A 20,498-nucleotide genomic window follows, 5' to 3' on the forward strand; every position below is an offset into this window, starting at 1 on the left:
ATTTTATAATAAATAGATTCAATTCACACTGCTGTTATAGATTTTATATTTAAACAAGAGAATGGATACTGGAAAAATACTTAGCTTAAAATCTTTTTAAGTAATTGGTGCAAACCCCAAATGCCATTTAGTCAAGTGTATCATGTTTTATGACATTAAAGTGCTCCTAAAGAGGTCAAGTCAATGTTCTGTAAGATCATTATAAGATAAATCTAGAGTGAGTCCTTCACTGAAATAATGAGTAAGCTGTTGTTTAACAGTGTTGCTTGTTTACAGGTTGACTGCTCATATAGTTATATCTGAATTTTCTTATGGGGCTTAACGGTATTCAGAGACATACAGTTAGCTACATCACTTCTTATTATTTTGAGTGTCATTATCTTGTATTATGTAGCCATTTCCATGAATATCAGTGCTGGAAAATTTTTCAATATCTCAAATTCTGAGATATTAGAACCAAAGAGTATAAAGATTCTTCAATCCAGTAAAGGAAAAAAGGCTGTAGTTGTTATTTCTAAATAATGAAATGGTGTTGCATAATTAAATAAGGCGGAAGATACAATAAAGTGTTACATGTACTCAATATACATCCATTTATTAATGCATATGCCAGAGGATCACATTGTACTATGCATTTGGAGAAGTCATTAACAAAGCGATTGCCTAACAATTTAACATGAATTAGTGGATCTCACCAGTCTGTGCTTTCACATCCAGTAACAGAATGGTTCTGAGAGTCATGATAATATTTATTTCTGTTCTTAACATATCAGACCAGCTTGTTTGCAAAACACAATAACTGGTTCTTGTTTCTGCATGTGTATGTTGTCCACTAACAGTTATGACCATAAATTACAAAGTACTGTTCTACAGCCAAGTATTTAGATGCAGACTCTAAAAAAGTCAAGCCATAAAAATACAGAAAATGCAAATATTCATAAACTATTTTATATTCAAAATCCAACTTAGTTTTATTATGTACCTTGCTGTATTGTTTTCATCTGATGCATCTTGGTCGTCTTATAAATAACAAATTACAAAATTATAAGCAATTTCTTTAGACGTTTACATTTTTCACTAAACAGTTAAGGACGTGACTTTTTGCTCTAGTGCAATATATAGTAATGCTGCATTCAGTATATGGTGTTGAATATTTTTAAAAGAAAAAAGTATTTAACTGATTATACAGTGCTAAGGAAATAAAATAGTCATAACTGTCAGAGGGAAAACACTAATAGTATAGTTACTTATCATAGGTAATTTTATGAAAAAACCTTCCATCACATTTCGAAACCATTAATCCCATGACTTTCTAAAGAATGAAATATGGTAAAGCCAAGACATAATGCTAGATGGCAAATGTATCAACTTACCTTTTTTACAAATGTGATGTGACCTTGGCAGTTTTAAAGAACAAAGTTTTGTTAATATATCAAACATTGTTAACAAACTCTATTTAGCATTGCTTTGTACAAGTTTGCTTTAACAGCATTTCTTCACAGTGATATTTCAGAAAGGTTGGAAACCTGTCAGCATAAAATATTTCCCACCTTTTCTATTTTAATTTGTATGCAAAAATCATCACAATATATCTGCAACTATAAAATTACAAATGCTTTCTAGAAGTGACTGCATTTCTAGTTATGATAGAAAAGGGTATTTGTAAGACATCTACAATGAGGTAAGTCTAAATAAAACAGAATTCGAGTAACAAATCCTTTCTGATCCATGGGCAATAGAAACTAATTTAACAGACAATTAATAGACAAACTCAAAACACTAATTGTTGAGTATGTTTAATGGATGAGAAATTGGTAATAAAATGAAATCAACATTTAAAAAGATTCTGGATATTTCACTTTACGTCATAATTTTGGCACTTCATGGAACATTTATTACCCAAAGACCAGAAATGGTGTAAAAGTTCAGGTTTTCCACATACCTTGTTGACATTGTATGTGAATACTGGCAAACACTGAAACGTAGTAAAAGAAACATTCCCATGTATTTGCACATGCATGCAGTAGTCAAACAATTAGAGTTTATGAATTCGCGAAGATGGTGTCTTCAGTATTCTTTTCAAGCACTCTCTTCAGCAGATCTTGTTTCAAATTTAAGTCTTACAAATTCTTTAGCCACATCATCACTGGTCCTCTGAGAGAGTATTCTAAGGATAGTCAAACCAGTTTCATCCACAGAGACATTTTTCAAAAGAGGATACCATGCCCCATAACTTCCCTTTTCTGCTATGTTCTGTAGCTGAATTACTGTCATTCCGATAATTCGATCTTCTCGGGCAAAGCAGTAATCCTTAACGGAAAGATGAAGTTCATAGGCCCCTGGGTGGTTTTCATGACCCAGAATGCTGTGTAGATTAAAAATATGAATGTTGAGCAAAAATTTACCCCATGCAATGTAGTTTAAAAAGTACTGTTAAAATGTTATACATTGCTCAGATTATACTGGCAAACAGAGTATCATTGTATTTTATTTCTGGTGCAAATACTCTTTAGAGTGCCAAGTAATATATCTATGTAAAGACAATTAAAAACTTTCCCTAAATAGGAAATACATCTAAATATGCTTTACTGGCCTGATGTTAAGTGTATCAGTAGAAGCTGGAATTAAAATATTATATTGTACTTAATCATTGGAGGCAGGGTCTCCCCACTGATATAGGGATAGGTTGGGGTTGCTAGGGGTCATGGGAGCTAGGCCAGAGTGAGGGGAACCTCTTGGAAGAATTTATGTGCCTTTTCAAGATCAGTTATTATAACTTCTTTTCTTTACTTCAGACTCCTGGATATGCTGTTAGAGCTAGAAGCCTTTTCTCAAGAGAATATACTGCACAGACTATCGAGCACTATTTACAAGATGCCAAATTGGATACAAATCTCCAGAGTAAATTAGTTCCAGCAAAGGCCAGTGCTCTCGTATGGCAAAAGTTAGCCTAGTCAAGTGTGGGGCTGCCGATGGCCTCTACTAATAACAACCCAAGACAACTATCAGTGCCCGACTGGACATAATGAAGAAGGCTGAGTGGTATGCTGAGAATAATCCTCCCCTGCCCTTTATTTTAATTCACTCTCAGATATTCTTGACTTTCCAGTGAATGCACATCTAGCCCTCAGCAGTACAAGCTTCTACATCTCTTTCTAGTGACTCAAACTTTCGTTTTTGGGTGACAGTGATAACTAAACTGTGGACTTAGTGACAATATGAAATATGAAAGAAAATAGAAGCCTAGTGGATAAGAATAGTAAAACAAAATATGACAGGAGCCATATCTTCTTGTGAAATGAAGTATATCAAAATGCTGCCTTTTCCCAGAATTGGGTCCTGGTAGCTCTAAGTGTTATATCTTGCATGATTCAAGTACTTCTAGAACAGTTTAGAAGGCATTTTAATTGGATCAATTTTGTTTTGCACAATTTGGAATAGAGAGAGAGAATCTAGTGAGCTGGTTTGTTAGCAGGTATTATGATTAATCTATTAATCCTTTTAACAGATGTGGTAGAATAGTTAAGTATTCAGAGCACAGAATGCTGAAAGTTCTCTGGGAACTCGAGTGCAAAATAAAAACCAAACCAACAGAGACCGTTGTGGTGTGTGCAAGCCCCTAGCTCACATCATCTATATTTATGGAACTACAAATATGCAGATTATTCTCAAGTTATATCTAGTTGTGTACTTGATATTTCTTCTTGTAGCTCTAATAAGCACCTCCGAATTAATAGATTTAAAATCCTTGATCTCTCCCATCTTAGTAAATCACTATCTACTCACTTGCTACTGCCAAAAACCTCGGGGTCATCCTTGATTTCATTTGGTATCAGATATCTTCCATTTGCCCCAGTGGGATCTACTCTCCATCCTTCTCTTTGCACTTTGCAATAGACTGCTGGCCTGTAAGGACTACAGTTTCTCTGTGCTATGGCTTCCAGTTAGTGTTGGCCAAAAGGGAGCCCCATGGGGAAATCAGAAGTAATGAGAGTAAGGTCAAAGTCTTTATGTTCCTGGCTCCTTGCCTGTGCGGCCGCCTCAAGAGGGCTGTTTTCCTCCATGGAAGGCTACTAGTCTTTTAAGGTGGCTGACTGACTATACATGAAACTTTCACTTCCCTAGTTTTAGTAACGAGTCTTCCTATCCTTCCTCTGTTGCAGTAGGGGCAACTACTACCAGCTCCAGGTTATATCATAATTCCTTGAAGTCCCTGTATTCTCACATTTTTGTAAATAAGTCTTTAATACCCTAAATTAAATGTTCTTGGAAACCTAACATATACTTTTGTTCTACCTCCAGTCCACTGCAAGTTCTATAGAATCTATTTTTAATCAATATCTAGAATCTTTCCACTTCTATCTCCCTACTACCATCTGGTCAGTCAAGATTATCTCTTGCCTGGATTATTGCAATAGCCTTCTAACTCACCTTTACATATTTGGTCTTCCTTCCCTATAATTATTTCTCTATACAGCAAACAGAATAATTACTTAAAAATGTAAATGAGATTGTTCATCCTCTTATCTGAAAATCTTTCAAGGCCTTCTATTTAACTTAGAATCAACCTAGTCTCCTGTACTCTGACCACCTCTTGCCCTTATACACCGTTTCTTAAATATGCCAAGTAGGCTCTTGCCTTAGAGCTCTTGTACTTTTGTTTAGCCTGAAATGCTCTCAATACCCTTCCTTACATGACTGGTTATTTTCTCAGATTTTAATTTAAGTCACCTGTTCAGAGAGGCTTTTCGAATGCTCAGTCTAAGCAACCAACCAACCATTCTATCATATCACCCTGTTTTAATTCTGTATAATTCTATCATATGATAAATCTGTGATTTTGTTTTTCATCTCTAGAAAGTAACTTCCATGAAAACAGAGACCTCCTATTGCACATACCTAATGCCTATAATATTGCCTGATATATGGTAGGTACTGAACAGATACTGAGCAAATGGAAAGGAACTAAAAATATAGCCTTCATTTGCCTGGGATGACTGATGAAGTTCAATACTTAAATACTTAGGTTTCATTTTCCTTAGCAAAGCCCAGTGCCATTCCTATCATGAACCCCTCTATAAGTTTAGCTATACAGTGTCTATCATCTAGTTGAATAAATAACTTGGGTCATGACTTACAAATGAAATGTTTCATTGTACTTGGGTGACCACGTGTTGCTTTTTGTCTTTGTGCCTTGTTTTCTTTTCTTGTCTCCAAGGTTGGGCCCCAGCATACAAACTTCAACAAAGGGGCGGAACATTGCAGTAGTCTGCCAGTTGAGGTTACTTATGGCAATCACTAAAAACCAAAAAGGGAAACCAAAAGTGTTAGCAAATAAATGTGTGAATTATTAGCCTCTGTTTTTGGTCTTTAGAATGAATTTTTATTATTAAAATGATGTATGAAGCCATAATTTACATTTGCTAGTGCCCTAATTCCACTGACAAGAAAATATCCTTGAAGAAAAACAACTTTCTGGCATGCACATTTGATGGGGCTGTCAGCTCTAAAGCTGTGTGGCATTGATGTGGCAAAAAGTTAGCTGTAATTGAAATGATATTACTAATGAAAAGTTATTCCTCTTAGATAAAATTGTGTTCATTATAAAATGTTTAATATATACAGAAAATGGATTAAAATAAATCTAATTTTTCAGAGGAAATACTTTGGTGTATATGCTTTCAATATTTAATTATATATAAAATGAAATCATAAAATATTAGTCATATAAGTAGCCGTATTTTTTAAATCCACCATGGATCTTTATATATTCATAATATATTTTCCAACTGCAAATATTCCTTTATGTAGATAGTTCATCCTATATTTAACCACTTATTAAACATTATGGTTGTTTCCCAACTTCAGGCATCATAAATAATTCTTAAATGTACATTCTTTGATGATGATATCCTTAAGGAAGTATCTTATAACTAAATTTGCTAATGCAAAAGGTTCACAAATCTTCAGACATTGGTTTAAATATTTTAAATGACTAAGTCTATAATACAAAAATGTGGTTCTATTGAGCAATATATTAAATTTCACCTTTGAAATGACTCTTGCATTGAGATTGTGTTTTTACAAAGTAAAACCAATAGATTGAACCAATTATTAAAAAAAATCAAACCAGTTGTTAGAAATCACATAGAAAAAGGAGATAAATTAGTAAGAACATACAGACTTATCTAAAATTTGATTGACAAGTTATGCAGCCAATCCTGGCACTAGTGTTCAATATATATCATAGCATCGACCACAAAGAAAATGTTCAAAATATAGTCATGAAATGTAATCACTAATGTATTTGAATCATTTAGATATTTCAAATAATATAGGCTAAATATCTGTGCCAATGATTTTTTAAAAAGTTCTGGTTTCATGAAATTCTAAGCATGCCATAAAATCATTCAATATACAGTTTTAAAAACAGATCTAAGGAAAAATTATATTTTAATATTACTGTAGAGGTTAAAAATCTAATGGCCTCTTTGATTTCTTGGATCTGAAATATACCTTTTACAGTGATTTTATGCTCTCCAGTTCCTGGGGTGGTGGTGATGTCCACATGAACAGATATCTGACCCACTGAATCTTTGGAGGATCGACCTGAAAACAAGTGGAAATTTACTGGCCTGAACTTTCAGACTACTTAATAGACATCTGCATTCTCTGCATAAGGGACTTTAAAGTGTCTTCTTCTGGAAATGAATGGTTCTTTTCATTAATAGCACATAATAGGTATTGGTAAATGTCCACTAATTAAATTTGCAATACAATTTTGAGACATGGGTATAAACATTTTGCCCACTGAGCTAAAATTTCATATGGTCCTCAGACATAAGATACTGTGTTAGTATTATTGTTAAAAGAACTTGCAGTTGCCTTACCAGGCACTTAATAAAGCTCTATTTATTGCTTATATACAAAGATGTGTTATTGTCATTCCCTTAAGACCTTTGCTACAATGTCCCATGCCAGTGCACCTGCCATCATGAAGCCTACAGTAGGCCAGGAGAGACTAACATACAAATATTATTGCAATATTCTGTGACAAGTTCTATGACATATTTATAAGGTCTAAAAAGTAGTCTACTTTGATAAAGGTTAGTCAAGCATTGGGAAGTGCCTGTGATTTGGGATCAGATAAACTTGAATTCAAATCAGTTATGCCACCACTGGTTCTGTGATCAGAATTTGCTGTACACTCAAGGCTCAGTTTTCTCATTTGTAAAATAGGGATAATAACACCAGCCTCTTAGTATATACTCATCTATTAACATATCATTTATACTCAGTTTGAGATGGCGTAGAAGGCAGAGGCTGTACACGCCTCCTCTAGTAATCACACCAAAATTATAACAAAACTATACAGCAACCAGTATGTGGTTGAACAGAAGCCCTACAATTAGATCACCTTAAAACGCTAGGAGAGGCAATCGAGAATCGGGAGGGCTATCTTGGCTGCAGAGCCCCTTCTCCAAATGGAGGAGCGAGGGGTCCCAGCCACACACTGGGCTCCCAAGCCCAGGGTTCCAGAGCTGAAAAGAGAAGTCTCCACAACTTCTGGGTGCAAAAACCAGTAGAGGTTGTGGCTGAGTAAGGTAGAGGGCTGCAGGAAGTGGAGACCTTCCTCTTAAAGGGCCCACACTGGGCCTGACTCTCTCACTGAGTGCTAGTGCTGGTGCAGCTGCTTGAGGGGTGCCAGGGACACACGGGAGGCTCTGAGATGTTGGGCTTCAGGGAGAGGGCTGGAGGGGAGGCTTGCTCCAGGATAGGGGTGCAGGCAGAAGCCATTGTTCTTTTGTTAAGCCGTCCCAGGCTGCAGACACAGAGCAACCTGTGTTATCCATCAACCTGGATAACACAGGTTGCTCTGCCTCTCCCAACTTGTGGGCCTACCCAAGCTGCTTCTGCTAATTTATTCCATACAAACGGCTGTCTTGGCCCCATGCTGGAACATTTCATAAAATCTCTCAAAGGCTCACAAAACCCAAAGAAGCTGCATCTGGCCTTGGCATGCTCTGTACTCCTTGCTGAGCAGCCCAAGCCCCACACTAACAGCAGCCTGCCTCGGTTTCTAACTTGGCCCCTCAAGATGTCTATTACCAGGTGGCCCCAGAGGTGCACAGGCTATGGCTGAACTTGACCTGCAGCTGGACCCCTCCCAGATCTGTGCCAAGGGGCCCCACTGCATACCTACTACATAAAACCATCCTACTAAGACCAGGAGACTTAGGAGCTGTACCTAATACATTGAAACAGACACAGGAAGGCAGCCAAAATGAGAAACAAGCCTGTCCCACATGAAAAAAAAAAAACAGAACAAAGCTCTAGAAAAAGAATTCACCAAAATGGAGGCAAGCAATATACCAGATGCGGAGTTCAAAACACTGGTTATAAGGATGCTCAATGAACTTAGAGGAAGAGTAGATGAACTCAGTGAGAAATTTAACAAAGATAGAAAATATAAAAAATATAAAAAAGAGAAAACATAATAGAGGTCCAGTCAGAAATGAAGAATACAGTATCTGAGATAAAGAGTACATTAGAGGGAATCAACAGAGTGGATGAAACGGAAGATTGAATTAGTGACATAGAAGATGGGCACCCAATCTGAACAGCAACAAGCAAAAAGAATCCAAAAAAAATGAAGATAGTTTAAGAAGCCTCTGGGACAATATTAAGCATAACATTTGTACCATAGGAGTACCAGAAGGAGAAGACAGAGAGCAAGGAATTGAAAACCTATTTGAAGAAATAATGATGAAAAACTTCCCTAACTTGGAAAGGGAAATAGACATACAAGCCCAGAAAGTTCAGAGAGTCCCAAACAAGATGATCCCAAAGAGTCTCACACCAAGACACATCATAATTAAAATTCCAAAGATTAAATTCAAAGAGAGAATCTTAAAAGCAGCAAGAGAAAAGCAATTAGTTACATTCAAGGGAACGCTTTTAAGACTGTCAGCTGATTTCTCAACAAATTTTACAAGCCAGAAGGGCTTGGCACAAAATATTCAAAGTGATGAAACCCAGGACCTACAACAAAGATTATTTTATACAGCAAAGTTATTTAGAATCGAAGGACAGATAAAGAGCTTCTCAGACAAGAAAAAGCTAAAGGAGTTCATCACCATCAAGCTAGTATTACAGGAAATGTTGGAGGGACTTAAGAAAAAAATATGTATCAAAAGTCTAAAGAATGGCAATAACTACATATCTATCAACTAGTACTTCAAATGAAAAAGAATTAAATGCTCCATTCAAAAGATAGGGTGGCTGAATGCATGAGAAACCAAGACCCTTACATAGGCTGCCTACATGAGGCTCACTTCAGATGAAAAGACACAGACTAAAAGTAAGGGGCTAGAAAAAATTATTTTATGATGATAGTGTGCTGAGTACAGTAAGTCAGATAGAGGAAGACAAATGCCATATGAATGCATGTATATGCAAACAAACTCATATAGAGAACATTTTGAGGGTTACCAGATGGCAGGGAGGTTGGGGAGTTGGTGAAATAGGGGAAAGGGATTAAGAAGTACAAATTGGTAGTTACAAAATAGTTATGGAGATAGAAAGTATAGCATGAATTTAGCTAATAATATTGTAATAATTATGTATGGTGTGTCAAAGGGGCACTAGATTTATTGGAGTGATCACTTTGTGATTTAATCATAGTGTCTAATCACTATGTTGTACCTTTGAAACTAATATAGTATTGTTTGCCAATGATAACTGAAAATAAAATTAAAAAATATATCCTTTATGAATATATACATTTTTCCACAATTAGAAGCACATGCTCCAACTATGCTTTACTTTTTATCTTTTTACCTAAAATATGTATTATGAAGATCAATCCATTTGAGCATATGTAAACCCATCTCTCATTCTTTACCATAGCCCGGAATATCACGGGACTAACTACAAAGTAAGTATTCGATGAGTATTTGCTTAAAAATAAATCATTGAACTGTTTACAGATATTAAAACATTTAAAACACTTGAAATAATGTTTGGCCTTCATTCCATTATATAAATATAACATAATTTACATTTTAGTTGTTTTCTATCCTTTACTATTAGAAACAGACTATAATGAATAATTCTTTTTTATATTTGCACATTCATCTATAGTATAATTTCTAGAAGTAAAGTTTGTCAATTTGAATTTTAATTTTGCCCCAGATTGTAACAATTTACACCCTCTTCTGCTAATGACCAAATATGAAAATCGTTCTAAGAGATTTTCAATTTCTAACCTTAGAAAACCACTGAATTTGGGCTAAAATGTCTCAACAGGACATGCTGAGAAGAGCCAGTACACCACAAGGACCCTTCTCCCTTTACCCCAGCCTTTTGATAAAAGGATTAAAAGGCAGAAAGTTATCACTTTTGGGTGAAGGGGAGAAAACTCTGAGAGAAATACTCCTAAACTCTGGAAATACCAGCAACATGGGCATTTCATTTTTATAGTTGCCTGTTAGCTGGTAATATGAACTAAGCAGGGCCAATTGGGGGTTGACTAGCCACTGAATGTACTAGGACCACCTCCTTAAGGTTATGGTTGCTCAGAAGTATGGGAGATGGCTCTTGAATGGCCTTTAAGTGCCAGAGTTGGGGACAAGAGAGGGAGGATATGATTGTGAGCTATGGTCTTGTCATGGATTGTCACAGATGGGGCAAAGAGGCATGCCAGTCCCAGGAGAATTGCAGAAGGAATCAGTGGCCAAGTCTTGAGCCATGTGGAAGAGTCCATCAGTGCCCTGCCACTGGGAAATGAGTCTTAACACCAGCCAGCTCTATCTAGATTCTACTTCTCCAAAGACAATGAAGTTGAATAGCATTAACGCTACCCAAATTGACAATGACCCCTAAATAAATAATAACCACTAATGGTCACCATTGAAATATAAATAGTCATCTTTTCCCTCTCTCTCCTTCCTTCTCAACACCAGGGGAACTACCATGATGAAAAAGAGAAAAGGTATACATGAGGGAAACCCACACCTTCCTCCTCCTACTCCTAGTCACCATTTTTGCCTGCTTGTAGAGAGAGAAGCTCTGAATCCAATAAGAGATTAAAGCTGTAATGTGAACAGGACAAGGTCTTAATAACCTGAATAACTTACTAATAGTGCATGTCACTAATACAGTATGAACCTGGACTGTGATATCAGTAAGGGAGGCATCGATGCACTAGAAAGTGGGTTCCTCACTAGTAACAATCTCTTTCTTGGTTCTAGTAGTTTCTTCCTCCCCTTGTTGCTACTGTTTAAAGGAGGTTACCTTACTATTCCTTTTCTATCTCCTGCTCATACTTTTGTATTCTAGTTTCTTTATTAAATCATTGTCAGATAATCTTAATTTGGGTGTGCCATTTGATTTCTGCTGGGACCTTAGTTTATATACAGTTAACATCTTCGATTTACTCATAACCTGAATGAAAATGCTTCTGGTACTTTCCCAATTCTCTTAGGTTTTGTGGAACAATGAGACAATGAGACAATCTTCGGTGGGGAGAGGTAGGGCTTAAAATATAGACACTCATTACTCAGCAACTTGTTTCATATATTTCATAAAAGAGAAAATGCTTACAGAGGCTATGGAAGGTAGAATTAGAATTCATCTTTTATGCAAAGAAAGCAGAGGAAATAGCATGGGCACACATGTGGATGCATAAAACACAGTGGCATGTCCTAAAAACTGCAAGAAGTTCAGTTAGGATGGAGCATAGACGAGGAAACAGCAAAAGGAAACAGAGAAAATGGTGGTACCTTGAATACTATTTAAAAGTCTTTAGACATTATCCTAGAACTGCTGAGAAATCTAAGTTGTTGGCCATGAGTGGGACAGTCAGACTTATTTTTCAGAAAATTGATCTCATTTGTGTGAAAGATTGATCCCTCTCATCACACCGTTCTCTTCTGGAAAGCTTCATACTTGCATCTCGCTATACCATAAGTCAAGTCCTAAAACACAGCCCTTCACTTAGATGCTTTGAATACCTTTTACTTTGCCTGCACTGCTGGTTCATGCTGTTATCTTTAGCCCAATTCTTCAAAACTTCATGTTTTCATTAAGACAGACCTACATGTTTGAAACATGCTTCATCTATCATCCTATGAAGCCCTGTCCAAATACTTCTACTATAAAATACTTTCATTTTTAAAAATTCTATAAATAATCTGCAATCATGTTATTGATTTCCTCAATACTATAACATAGTATAAAAACCTTGGGCAATGGAATCAGACTACTCTGACTATGAATATGGTCTCAGTCATTTATTAACAGATAAGTAAAACTCCATCAACTTATATTTCCTTATTTTTATAACACCTACCTGGCAGCATTATAGTGAGACTAAAAAGATAATTTTTTAAAATTTAGAATATTTTGTACCTTGCTATATAACAGTTGTCTAGTAAAAGGATCCAAGTTTATTATATAATTCAAAATTTAATAAAAGAATATTTCAAAGTCATTAAATCCCTTGAACATTCATGTATAATGTCCACATATAAAAATTCTAAAAAAAAAAATCCATGGATATTATGGTTATCTAGCTCGAAGACTACAAGAAGACAACTCCAGAGTAACTGGAGTTCTTCCCAACAATTTCGGAATTCCTGTTTCTTAACTAAGAGTTACTGGGTTGAGTAGAATTTTGATGGCAGATTTTTAGAACCCTCCATTATTAAAAAAGAATCTAGTAAAAATGAGTTTTCTTGATTAATAAAGATTTTTTTATTTGTTTGTTTCACTATTATTAAAATCACAGTTAATGAGAAAAGGCTTCTCAGCATCCCTGAGAATGAATCCAGGTTGCCTATTTGTCTTTGTTGTTTTACTAAGGATCAGAGTCTGCTAAGTACCTGGGTTCATGGTTAAAACTCTCATGGGTGTTCTTACACGTATTCCTGTAAGAATTAATGTAGTAATAGCTGGTTTCTGCCAGAGGAAACATCAAGAAATGATTGTCAGGCCGGTTAGATATATTTGTAAATGAGAAAAGCCTTCCATCGAAGCACTCACCAGGAGGTGTCATTTATTCACCGGAATTTCTAATCACCAAGGTAACTTACAGGTTTTAATTGTGTTGTTACAGAATTTGGTAGAAAATATAAAATTCTAATTAGTAAAATATGTGAGCTTCTGTTTGCTGCCCTTAGTTACAGAGGAAAAATCTTAATGCTGTTTTAAAACAACAGCTAAAGTAATGTGCCTAAAACCTTTAAAAATGTGCTCTTTATATGCATATATATGTTTTCCCCTTCCACAAATGCTTTTCTGTAGTCTTCCACGTGTATATCCTGTGTGTGTGTGTTTTCTAAAGAGATATGGACAGTTGCAATGGGAAGAAAAAAACATTAAAAATTGTACTCAGCAGTGCCTGAGCACTTCTGTGAAACCTCCTGGGTGGAAACATTTACTAGACTCTCAAAATGCACATTTCTTTTTCTAACACAAAATGTGAAATTTACTGCTCAATCAAGTCCAACACAGTTTACAGAACTGACTGCTTAATGTGTGTGGCACAATCCTAAAAGAGTGAAATTAGGAACATAAGAGAGTAGAAGCAACTTGTTTAAAAGGGTTTATTATTATTGCAATTATTACTTAATTGTTACTTTGGAACTCTAGGATTGTGCTTTCATGACCTGGTGTTTATACCATTTCCTAGCACCCACGTCATGCCAGGTTTTGCAGTTAATTATGCAGATTTTTTCTTCCTAACTACATTCCTTAATGGCAGGAAATCTCTATTAATATTAATAATCCATATGTACCTAATTCATTCAATAAACTTGTAACATGCTTTTGAAATATATTAAAAGACCAATTTATATTTACTCATTGATTAAATATGCAAGCAGTCCTTACTTTGCATGGTGTTGATATGCCTAGTTCTCAGTTACATTTTAGTTCAACACTCGTCTCCCAACAGCACTTTCAAATTTCAGTTATCATGGTATATTAAATGTGTGTCATTGCATATAGTAAAGACTTTGCTGCTAGTTTTTAGTACACAAATTACTGTGTAAATAACAGATATGTATCATCAATGACCAATCATATCATTTCTTTCAAAGTCTTTTGGTGATCAGTCACTGCATCTGTTCAGTTCGCATACAACGAAGGATCAAAGGGCCACATCAAAACGGGCAAGAGAGGCATAGACACACTCTTGCCCAAAACCCCACCCCTGGCACAGCAACGCACAAGGGGGAGGGATCCAAAAACAAACAAAACTGAACTTCTTTCCTGAGGAGTAAGGGGTTTTTTGCCCCGCATCAGTCACTCCAACTCTTGGGACCTGCACTGGAAGGACAAGTCCCCCAAACATCTGACTCTTGAAACCGACAGCCAACAGGGCTTACATCCAGGAGAACCAGAAGGCTGCAGGAAACAGAGATTCTGCTCCTAAAGAGCTTACACACAGAATCACTCACCTGGGGACCCAGCACAAAAGCAAAAGTTTGAAGAGCCTAGATCAGATGTGAAAAAGATTCATTTGCTAATCTTAAAGCTTCTGCCAGAGGGGCAGAAGTCTTTGTTTGCTTTCTACATTGCTAGTGCTAGCACTGATGGATGCTATTTTTGCACTCTTAGTCTAACCCGCTAGTGAAGGTGGGCAAATAGCCCCACTCCCATGCTTTGCTCTCACGAGTGGGCTGCAGCTTCGCCCCACCATGCCACTTCCACAAGCAGCCTGGCCCTACCCACTTTGCCCCACTCCTGCAATCTCAACCAAGCCAGCAAGTATGCACAGCCCACACAAGAAACACTCCCTTGAATGCCAGGCTCTGGTGGACAGAGCAAATTGCATTTCTAGGCACCATGACTCTGAAACAGACCGTTCAAGAAACAACCAAGAATGAGGGCAAGGTTAAGTGATAAGCTTTATCTCCTGTGGAGGGCTGCTCCTTCAAACCTTGGAAAGAGAGCTATTTTGCCTAATACATAGAAATAATCATACAAAAAGATAAAACCCCAAAAAAAAATACCTTGTGAAAGAGTCAAAGTAATGGTCATATAGATGCTCACCAAGCTCAGGAGAAGAATTGATAAACACAATGAATATTTCAACAAAAAGACAGAAGAGGGGTCCAAGATGATAGCAGCATAGGAGGATGCTGAACTCGGCTCTTCCCATGAGCAAAATCAAATATACATGTATATAAGTAGCAATTACTTTTTTGAGACAACGGAATCAGCTTCTGACAACAAACAAGAGGAAAAGACCAAATAGTGAAGGCTGGGATACTGAGGGAGCCCTCGAGGAGCTGCGGGAACTCTCTGGGGCTAGACGAGCCAGGAAGTGCCATTGTTTTTGTCTCCCTCCACTTTGACAGGGTGGGCACGAGCTCTATCCAGAGGCTTTGGCTTGTCTGCTAGATTGCTGCACACTGACTGAAGCCTTTGGCCTCTGAATAAAGGGAGAGCACAGGAGCAACAGGGCTTCACCACTCACCTGCTGAGAGCTGCTCTGGGCTGGTAGGCTAGGGGCCGGGGTACCTGTAAGTACCTGTTCAGCTCTAAGTGTCTTCCCAAAACTACCTAGCACATAGAACCTACACAAAGGTCTCTTCAATGCACGACCACTTTTGGTACAACAAACGAGAGAGAAGTATAGAGAAGACTGGAGAGCCGAGTGAGCTTTCCGGGGACTGTGGGAACTCTCTGGGGACTGCAGAAGTTCTGTGGGGTCAAAGGGGCAGGTGAATACCCAGGTTTACATCCCCCTCCACCTCTGTAGGGTGAGCTGGGGCTCCATCCAAGTGCTCTGACCTACCTGCAAGTTTACTGAAGCACATTCTCAGATGCAATGCCTAAACCCATTTTGACTTGAATAAAAGAAGCAAGCAGGATCAACAGGGCATTACTACTGCACCTTGCCTCCCTACCTGCAGCTGCCCCAGATCGGTATGCCAGTGCCCCAGAGGTCTTAGCACCTGCTTGGCTCCTACTAGTCTGCCCAAATCACCTTGCATACACAGTCTACACAGAGCTCGATTCTACATAATGCCACTTTTCTAAGAAGAGCAGCTATTTTGTCCAAATTATATAAACAAACATAGAAAGTCAAACAAAATGAAAAGACAAGACAAAAGAATCTCTCTCAAATAAAGGAATGGGAAAAATCCCCAGGAAAATACCCTAAGGAAGTGAAAATAAGTAATTTGCCTGATAAAGAATTCAAAGAAATGGTCATAAGGATCCTCACCAAACTTGAGAGTGAAATGAAGGAACTTAGGGAGAATGTCAACACAGAGATATAAAGTATAAGAACGAACCAAGGAGACCTGAAGAATACAACTGAAATGAAAAACACATTAGAAGAAATCAACAATAGAATGGCTAACAGAATGGATCAGCAACCTGGAAGACAGACTAGTGGAAATCAACCAGTCAGAACAGCAGAAAGAGAAAAGAATTTAAAAAACAAGGATGGTTTAAGAGATCTCAATTATTTGGATTATAGGGATCCCAAAAGGAGATGAAAGAAAGGAACAGAAACTTTATTTAAAGAAATAATGGCTGAAAACTTTCCAAACCCAGGAAGCACAGAGAGTTCTAAACAAGATGAACCCAAAGAGACCCACATGAAAACATATTGTATTTGAAATGGCAAAAGTTACCTGGAAGAAATGGATAAATTTCTAGAAACACACAGTCTTCCAAGACTGAATCAAGAAGAAATAGATATGAGTGTTCAAGTTTTGGCGGTAAATACCCAGTAGATAGATTAGTAGTTACCAGAGAGTGGAGGGGGAGGAGGAAGGAGGGAGGTAGATGGAGTAAAATATGTGGTGACAGAAAGAAATCTAACTATGAAAGGTGAACACAATGTAATATACATACACACACACACACACACACACACACGCGCAATATGTAAGTGTGTGTTAAATTGTACACCTGAAATGTACTGGATTTCGTTAACCAGTGTCACCATAATAAAAATCAATAATTAAAAAAAAGGAAAAATTGGAAATGTGAACAGCAATATGCATTAAAAAGATCATATACCACTATCAAGTGGGATTTATTCCTGGGATGCAAGGTTGGTTTAATATCTGCAAATCAATTAATGTGATACACCACATAAACAAAATGAAGAATAAAAATCATATCAATAGATGCAGAAAAATGTTTGACGAAATTCAGCATCCATTTATGATAAAAACTCAGCAAAGAGGGAATAGAGGGAACATATTTCAACATAATAAAGGCCATATATGACAAACCATCACTAACATCATCCTCAACAGTGAAAAGCTAAAAGTGTTTTACTTAAGATGAGGAATAAGACAATGATGTCGACTTGCACCGCTTTTATTCAACATAGTATTAGAAGTCATAGCTACAGCATTCAGACAAAGAAAAGGCATCTAAATTGGAAAAGAAGTAAAACTGTCATTATTTGTAGATGACATGATACTATATATAGAGAACCCTAAATATTCCACCAAAAAATATTAGAACTGACAAATGCATTAAGTAAAGTGACAGGATACAAAATTAATATGCAGAAATCGGTTGCCTTTTTATACACCAATAATGAATTATCAGAATGAGAAATTAAGAAAACAATTCCATTTACAATTGCATCAAGAAAAAATGAAATACTTAAGAATAAATTTAACCAAAGAGATAAAAGACTCATACTTGGAAAATTATAAGACATTGAAGAAAGGAACTGAAGAAGATACAAATAAATGGAAGTTTATACTGGGCTCATTTATAGAAAAAATTAACAGCATTAAAATGCTCATACTACCCAAAGCAATCTATAGAGTCGATGCAATCCCCATCAAAGTACCAATGGCATTTTTCACAGAACTATAACAAATAACCCCAAAATTTATGTAGAACCACAAAAGACCAGGAATAGCTACAGCAATCTTGAGAAATAAGAACAAAATTTGAGGTATCACAGTATCTGATATCAAACTATAAGGCTATAAATCAAAACAGCATGGTACTAGCATAAAAACAGATACATAATTCAATGGAACAGAATAGAGAGCCCAGAAATAAACCCAGGCCTAATTGGTCAATTAATCTATGATAAAAGAAGCAAGAATATAAAATGGGGTAAAGACAGTTTGTTCAATAAATGGTGTGGGAAAAACTGGACTGATACACGCAAAAAAATGAAACTAGACCTAACTTTTTTACACCATATACAAGAATAAACTGCAAATGGATTAAAGACTTAAATGTAAGACCTTAAACTGTAAAACTCCTAGAAGAAAACAGGCAGTAAACTCTCAATATTACTAATTGCTCTTAGTAATATTTTTTTCTGATATATTTCCACAGACAAGGGAAATAAAAGAACAAGTAAACAAATGTTTAATTAGTGCCTGGAATATATGAAGTACTCAATAAATTTTTGCCAAATATACAGTTACAAAATTTGAAAGGTTAAAAATGTTTAAAAGATAAATTTGAGGTCCTAAATAATAACTATAAAATGATACGTATTTTGCTAAATTTATTTGTAGGTATGTTATTATGCTATTGCTATTTTAAATAAGATAATTTTTTATTTCACTCTAATTGTCTATTAATTGTGTAAAAGAATGCTGTTGAGTTTGTATGTTGATTTTGTAAGGAGCAATCTTGTTAAAACTTCTTATTGATTCTAATAGTTCCTCTATAGATTTTCATATGCTTTCTATGTAAATAATTATATTGTCTGCTTAAAAGAATTTGTTACCTTTTCAATTCTCTTGCCTTTGAGTAGAGGAGGAGATAATAACCTTCCTAATAATTTTATGTGTATATAACCCTGAGATAAAAGCTTAACATGGAAAGTATGAAAAGACATCATTAAACTAATTTATACATACAACTTCGAAAATTCTAAATGAAATACTGATAAAATGCAAACCATTCTCCATGTTAATTTATCCTAAAAAAAAGTTGGTTTAAACTATCCTAATATCACTGAAAAATTATCTCAAAAATTCTGGAAAAGCATTTTATAAATTTCAGTGCCCATTGATGAAAAAACTCTTAGATAATTCAGATTTTAAGGATGGTTCCTAAGTGATAGAGAATACTTATTTTAAAACAACAAGCAATATCACACTTACATGTGAATCATTAAAAACTACTTTTAAAACTGAGAGCAAATTAAAACTATGCATAATAAGAATACAGTGGTCTGAAAATTTATGTGAAGGCAATAATTGAAAGAAATAGAAGATATAATGTGGCTCTTGAAATGGTGACATTAATTTTTTTGCAACAATATGTATAAAAATATAATACTTGAAAACATTTGCTTTAACAAGAGATTCTTAAAAAATAATTTGATAGGAGATAGAAAGCATAAGAAACAGTTACATGATTTTGAATGACAACATATCATTCCCAAAGCAGATATATATATATATGATATATATATCCTCAAATAAACCTAATTAAAATCTGATAAAACCATGAAATTGGAAATAGGCATCAAAGAATAATTAAAAATGAAAGAAAAATATTATATTTTAAAGTTAAGATAAAATACCTTAAGGAATTCACTCATTTGCATATTTATAGATTTACAATTCTAATCAAAATCACAAAGGCTTAAAACTTTTTTTATAGAATCCAAATCTTATTTGAAAATATAATTACAAATAGAAACTAAAAACTTATTAAAAGCAGAATTTATTAAAAATAACTAAGAACTTATTAAAACATTAAATAGTAACTAAGAACTTATTTAAGAAGAGAAATAAAAAATAATCTTTAAAATATTAAAGCATTTTAGTAAGCAACAATAATTAAATTGGTCTAATCTGGGATTGCATGTGGTCAGACAGAATTAGATAAAAGGCCCAGAGACAGAATTCCAATATATTTAAGATATCAATAGCAAAGGAATTATCAGTGGGCAAGGGAAGGATTACTCAATTATTGGTGAGAGAATTGGCTACTATTTGGGGAAAAACTTTTAATTTACATCTCTTTGCCATATATCATATATCAAAAGAATTCTGACAAATTACAAGTTAAAATTGAAAAATCAAACTTAAGGAAGAAAATATAGTTGAATTTTTATTTGATATTTGCATATGGAAAGACTGCTTGGACTTAAATCACAAAGGAAAACATAAAAAAAATTTGTAGGTCAAAAGGCACATGCAAATAAAAGCAGAGGAAACATTTATAACATGTTATAGACAGAGGGTTACTATCCTTAATGTATAAAGACATCATACAAATTGATAAACTCTAAGGGCTCTAGTATACAAATGGATAAAGGTCAGAAACAGACAATTCACAAAAAGAAATTCATGTAGTTAATAAATATTGAAAATGTTTAACTTTTTAGTAATCAAATTAATGTAATTTAAATAAAATACTTAATATTATCTATTACATTAGCAAATTTGTTAAACAAATACAAACATCTAATGCCGGAGATTTTGTGGAAAAATCTAATATTCTAATCAACTTTTGATGGGAATGGAAATTGC

At 35.3% G+C, this 20,498-nt stretch overlaps 1 protein-coding gene across 1 annotated transcript in view; it reads right to left on the bottom strand.

Moving 5' to 3' along the window:
- Nucleotides 1–572: 572 nt before the first annotated feature.
- The window catches only part of LOC120604618 (protein unc-13 homolog C), a 348,907-nt gene continuing 328,981 nt past the window's right edge, over nt 573–20,498 (bottom strand). The window contains exons 27-29 of the mRNA XM_039865545.1: nt 6,517–6,609; nt 5,139–5,298; nt 573–2,365 (exon numbers count right to left, since the gene is read on the bottom strand). Coding sequence (XP_039721479.1) covers nt 2,080–2,365; nt 5,139–5,298; nt 6,517–6,609 — 539 coding nt within the window. The 3' untranslated portion in view covers nt 573–2,079. The remainder of the gene's footprint in view (nt 2,366–5,138; nt 5,299–6,516; nt 6,610–20,498) is intronic.

This window comes from Pteropus medius, unplaced genomic scaffold (genome assembly GCF_902729225.1).
Source record: "Pteropus medius unplaced genomic scaffold, Ma_sr-lr_union100, whole genome shotgun sequence".
In the NCBI taxonomy this organism is placed as follows: domain Eukaryota; kingdom Metazoa; phylum Chordata; class Mammalia; order Chiroptera; family Pteropodidae; genus Pteropus; species Pteropus medius.